Raw genomic sequence first — 5,185 nt, 5'->3', positions numbered from 1 at the left:
TAAATTAAATGTTAAATACAAATGTTCTTAAACTGAGCATTAGGTAGAAATATCCCTGCAACACTGGCCTCCATCAAAAGTATTCAAACAATGAAAAAACGTTAAATCAAATGGCCCAGACATGTTGGAGCTACTTTGAAGTTTTTGGCTCTGTGACAAGGAAAAGCTGGATAACAGTACTTTCTGACGTCACCGCCATTCTTCATAATAGTGACGGTGAAGTCCGGTGACGCACAACAGGTTCTGATCACTGCGCTTAACAGGCTGCTTACCGAAACTTCACTCAAGTAATCATAGTACTGCTAAGGCGTTACTTAGCAACACTATTCACACTGGTATATAGGAGCGTACGGATCGGAGACCGTACGAAACAAACAGCTCCAGAAGCTGAGTGCGCAGACAGCGCTGGAGATAGTGCTGTGACACGGGCTACGCGCTATGGACTACTGTTGATTTGTTGAGGAAGAAACAGCGCACACTCCAGCTCCTTCTGGTGCTCACACACCTGTTTCATTCACCTCGCTTTATTTCTGCTGATAACTGTTATCGTGATACATTGGGCATTAGAGTGCTTGTTGTTGTACAGTGAGAGAAAACCTGCGAGATCATGAAGTCTCTGCTTGTAGCAGTTTTAATGGTTCTCATCACCGCCGCCCAAGTTTCCGGCGAAGAAAATGACCCAAAAGAGGACACTGATTACTGGACGAGCACTAATCAAATCCAGGTATTTATTCAGACTTATACTCTCTCCTTAATAATTCATAAATACTACTATTTAAGTAGCTCATCTTTTAGTCTCCTTCAGTGGATGAAAGCAGAATAAATTTATGTACCGCCTAACAGGCATAAGGAAATTAGTTTGACTTAAGTTTTTTTTTCTTGCTTTTTGTGAGAACAAAGACATCCCTTTACAGAAGTATGTTAAACCCCAGCGTCACACTGTAGGTTGCATATTTGTATTTTAAAAGATATTAAAATTACATGTATACACAAATTTACTGAACAGGTGTATATAAAGGCTTATATATTAGCTTAATCACACTTTAGGAGCGACTGTCGGCACTTTGTCATAATGGGCATCGTCACTCTGTGCGGGACATTAGTAGCGCAAAGATCCATATTGCCAGTCACAATGATGCGTACTGCACGAATATAATCCTGAGATGGAAACAGAAAATGGCAAGAAAAGATCCAAATACATTCTGCTTTACTCAGTGTATTTTATGTGGGTGGACCGGTGGGTGGGTCTTTCAGCTAATATTGATTAAGATAAGGTTCTGGCAGAATTCCGCTTTATTCTCTTGTTATAATGACACGAGCAGGTAGATATGGTATTAACACAGTTGAGGTATAGTTTGATGACGCAAAATTTTTATAAAGATAAGATCCACTCTCACTCCACTCTGCCTCTCAGTGTAAGCATTGCTTCTCTCCCTCCACTCAGAATGGCTGGATTTCCGACAACCCGTTCAGAGAAGCCCTGCTGAGACTGACAAGAAAGCCAAAGCCACATCAGTTTATCGGTCTGATGGGGAGGCGCTCTATGGGTAAGAGCTATTTCTTAATAAAAGTACTTCTCCTATGCATCAGTTATGCTAACCTTTCATTTTTACTTTCATCCTCCCACAGCAAACACACAGATCACCCGCAAAAGTAAGTCCTGAAGTCCTTATAGCTAGAGCAATTTTCCTGCTCTTTAATTAAAACTCGGAACAAAAAGACCTAACCCCTTTGCCAATAGCTCGAGATATGTGGCCAGTTACCTCAGAGCTTTGACTGGCGCAAGCTGGTACGCTGCTCATTTGTGCACAAATCAGCATGCACAACGCAAAAATGAATTTTAACATAACAAAATAAAGCTCAGGTAAAAATAAAGCTAAATAAAAAATTACGATTTTAAAACAAATATAAATATCAGTATGTACAGTAGTGGAAATAGGCAAATATGAATATTATTGCCAAATAAAATTGATGAATAGCTACAACCATCTATTACAGTGATAAGTTAACAAGAATTAAATAATCACTTTGAATTTACCACCATATCACTTGTGTGAATTATAAGTAATCCTGTTACAGTATCACTTTTAATTTAATAGAGAATAAATTACTAGTGATAATGTAATAATCCTCCCATGTGGTAAAATGAGACTGCTCTGTGGCGACCAATCAGAGACGTATACATCAGGTGGGATGTATTACTCATAATGGTGAGGGATTTCTTCAGCATTCTCCTCTTAGACACCTCTACCTGAGTCTTCAAGTTTTACTCCCAGAATCAGTCTTGATTAAGATTAATTTGTTCAGTTTGTTGACATTAGCAGCTTTCATCCTGCCGAACACTCCTGCATAGAACACCACACTTGCCACCACAGAGTGATGGCAAGTGATGTAAACAGCAAAGCCTTACAAATGTAACGTCCTGAGCCTTTTAGTAGATACAGGTCGCACAGATTCTGCTTCATGTCTCATCCATGAAATAAACCCTTTTAAATGGATGGAAGGGCATTAAAAAGCATTCAGGACATTAACCCATAAAAGCCCAGATACATTTTTACTGCCAGGAAAACTATGGGAGAGTCAGTGTTTAAGCTTTAACAGGAACTTTCCTCAGTGTGTGAAGGGACGAGGTTCTTTAATATCAGACACACAAGCAAAGGCAAGTGTGCAAGGGTCAGATGTGTGTGTTTTTCTCTAATAATGTGCATTTTGACTGAGACTAAAGGCAAAAGAAAATACATTGAGTTTATAAATGTACGGAGACAGTGGGTGGAGAGGTGTACACAGCTGTGACAGCTCTACAGATATCAGCTCGCTCCACAAAAGTGGAAGGCCTTTGTTCCACAAACAGAGCATGGAGCAGAAAAAGCACAAATTCCACTTGCCCACCGTGTTTGTGTCTGTGGGCAAGAAATGCACACTTTCCCAGGGTTTAATTAACATACACCCACCAAAGATTTTTTTTCCTAATGTTCTTTGAACTCATTAATTAGTGAGTAAAGAAGGTGGTCCAGGGGAGACGCCTGTGTGAGACAAAGAGGGAAAAGATAAAGAGCCATGAGGAGGAGGGGATTTTCTCTTTCCTCTGTCATGGTTTGCGTTTCATCTGAATTAGTCACCTACTCAGTGATGCATTCAGTGCAGCGTAAGTAAGCAGACAGCTAATTTATCCCTGTAATGCAGGACCTGCTGTAAAACAATCATGTGGACATGTGGCCGTTCAGTTGAACTGTTCATGTTTCAACAGAAAGTCTTTAATACTAACAGAAAGAAACCAGAAAGACACAATTCATTGTTTTGTCGATGGCTCAAGAGACATTACAGTTTTCTTGTTGTAGTTAGATACCATACCATACCAACTTTATTTCTAAAGCACTTTAACATAAAACCAGGGTTTCACAAAGTGCTGTACATGTTAATAGCATACGTAAAGAAAATTAAAATGAGATGAATGAGACATTCAGTGTTGTCTTATCTCAATGTCTTTCCTATGAAGGACATAAAGTGAACTCCTTCGTTGGACTGATGGGGAAGAGGAGCCAAGAGGAGCCAGGTCAGTTCACTTAACAAGGTTTCATTTTCTGAAAAACAAACTGAATCCTTAAGATGGCATTTTCCCCTTTTTCAGCAGAGTCTTATAACTGGAACACAATAGAGATGTATGACAAGCGCCGCTAAACAGCTGTCACCTCTCTGCTTCTCATCAAATATTCTTCAGCCACGGCACGGGGACCGGATGTTGGTTTTGTTTTTCTCCAAACCGCATATAGCTGTTAGCTCATTTAAAAGATTGCATTTTTCATACTGTAGTGAAATAGCAGTTCTGTATTTGTGTCAGTTTGATCTGTTTCGGTAGAAGAAAGAGTGGAGTTTGAGGAAGTGTCATTATAAATGTTAATTTCCACCACCTGCCAGTTTTCTGAACAATGTGCTGATAGTTTCACTTCATTGTGCCTCACAACTGATTGTTTTTTGCTAATACAACAAAATAGCACAGGTGCTCATTTTGGCTTTCGAGTGACTTATAGAAGCTGCCTTGTTCTTCATCTGCATATGTTGTGATGTATTAAAATAATGTTAAAAATTGTATTAAAATAATTTTATCACTGGTTCAGTCTTAAGCTTGTACAGTGCAAATCAGTACTCAGTTAATCTAGATGGATGGTGCTAGGGCAGACTCTGATGGTAAACAGTGGTACTGCATGAAATATAAATGAAGTAAACAGTTTCTGTTGCAACAGGAAATTTTATTTTAGCGTCAATTAATGTAAAACACAGAAAAATAGAGACAGATAAAAGATTAGTTAAGAGAGAAATACAAATGCAATACTGCCTAGTGCAAACATGATTCAATAAACTAAGGTTGGATACAATTTCCTTGCTGTAGCATATGGTTATTAAATTACATTAGACTGCAGATATTAGTGATCTCTTCCTGTAATCCACTTTCAAATGTGACCATGGGTGGGACAGTTATATGAAATGTCTAACTCCTAGTTCCCAAACTGTTTGAATAGTCATTCATAGTCAAGCATGAAAAAAATGATTAGATCTTTTACGCATGTCTCACTTCTGCCAAACATGAAAAATATCCTTTTACAAAACACTTGCATAATATGCTAGTTAGCGCCAACAATGCTGCAGTTCTAGCTTGGTGATTAAGAGCCAAACAAACTGAAACCAAAGCAAACCAAACCAATTCAAACTACCAGAATCAACCAAAGCTGTCAAAAGCTGGGAGGTAGCAGCATGATAACACTACTTACTGACCTCAGTCAGTTATAGTGTAAACATGATACCACCCTTACACCCTGTAGCTCAGGAGGTCGAGCAGGTCATCTACTAATCAGAAGGTTGGCGGTTTGATCCTCCAGTATGCACGCCAAAGATCCAATTCCATCCATCCATTTTCTTCTACTGGGATGCAGGGGCAGCAGCCTAAGCAGAGAAACCCAGACCTCTCTTTTGGAGAACAATAAAGCGGTCCCAGGCCAGGAAAGATATATCATCTCTCCAGCGTGTCCGGGGTCCCACCAAGGAGGCATTCTAGTCGGATCCACGAACCACCAGAACTGGCTGCTTTCGACGTGGTGGAGTAGCGGCTCTAGTTTGACAGTTTGATGCACAACAGTGGCATATAAACACCAGGCAAGTGAAAACAGGAAAGTGAGGAAGTTCAGTTCAG

At 39.7% G+C, this 5,185-nt stretch overlaps 1 protein-coding gene across 4 annotated transcripts; it reads left to right on the top strand.

Annotated features, from left to right (window-relative positions):
* Positions 1–255: 255 nt before the first annotated feature.
* On the top strand, positions 256–4,109 carry tac1 (tachykinin precursor 1). 4 transcript variants are annotated; one of them, XM_085262938.1, is made up of 5 exons: positions 257–724; positions 1,445–1,547; positions 1,630–1,653; positions 3,497–3,553; positions 3,632–4,109. In XM_085262938.1, exons 1-5 carry the CDS (start codon positions 608–610, stop codon positions 3,676–3,678), a joined length of 348 nt encoding a protein of 115 aa, XP_085119064.1. In that variant the 5' UTR covers positions 257–607; the 3' UTR covers positions 3,679–4,109. The 4 variants fall into 4 exon arrangements, with proteins under 4 accessions (XP_085119066.1, XP_085119064.1, XP_085119065.1 ...); XM_085262937.1 differs by having other exon boundaries at positions 260–724; positions 3,629–4,109; XM_085262940.1 differs by lacking the exon at positions 1,630–1,653 and having other exon boundaries at positions 256–724.
* The last annotated feature ends 1,076 nt before the right edge of the window (positions 4,110–5,185 follow it).

The sequence above is a fragment of the Mchenga conophoros genome, linkage group LG22, assembly GCF_057382185.1.
Source record: "Mchenga conophoros isolate Kocher_MC1m ecotype Shallow Benthic linkage group LG22, M_conophoros_male_GT1.1, whole genome shotgun sequence".
In the NCBI taxonomy this organism is placed as follows: Eukaryota; Metazoa; Chordata; class Actinopteri; order Cichliformes; family Cichlidae; genus Mchenga; species Mchenga conophoros.
This window is presented reverse-complemented; position numbering and strand designations above follow the sequence as displayed.

Coding starts and splice junctions, on each gene's coding strand:
- tac1 (XM_085262937.1), top strand. CDS start 608: ATGAAGTCTCTGCTTGTAGCAGTTTTAATGGTTCTCATCACCGCCGCC. Junction 725..1,444: donor CGAGCACTAATCAAATCCAG/GTATTTATTCAG, acceptor CCCTCCACTCAG/AATGGCTGGATTTCCGACAA. Junction 3,554..3,628: donor GAGGAGCCAAGAGGAGCCAG/GTCAGTTCACTT, acceptor CCCCTTTTTCAG/CAGAGTCTTATAACTGGAAC.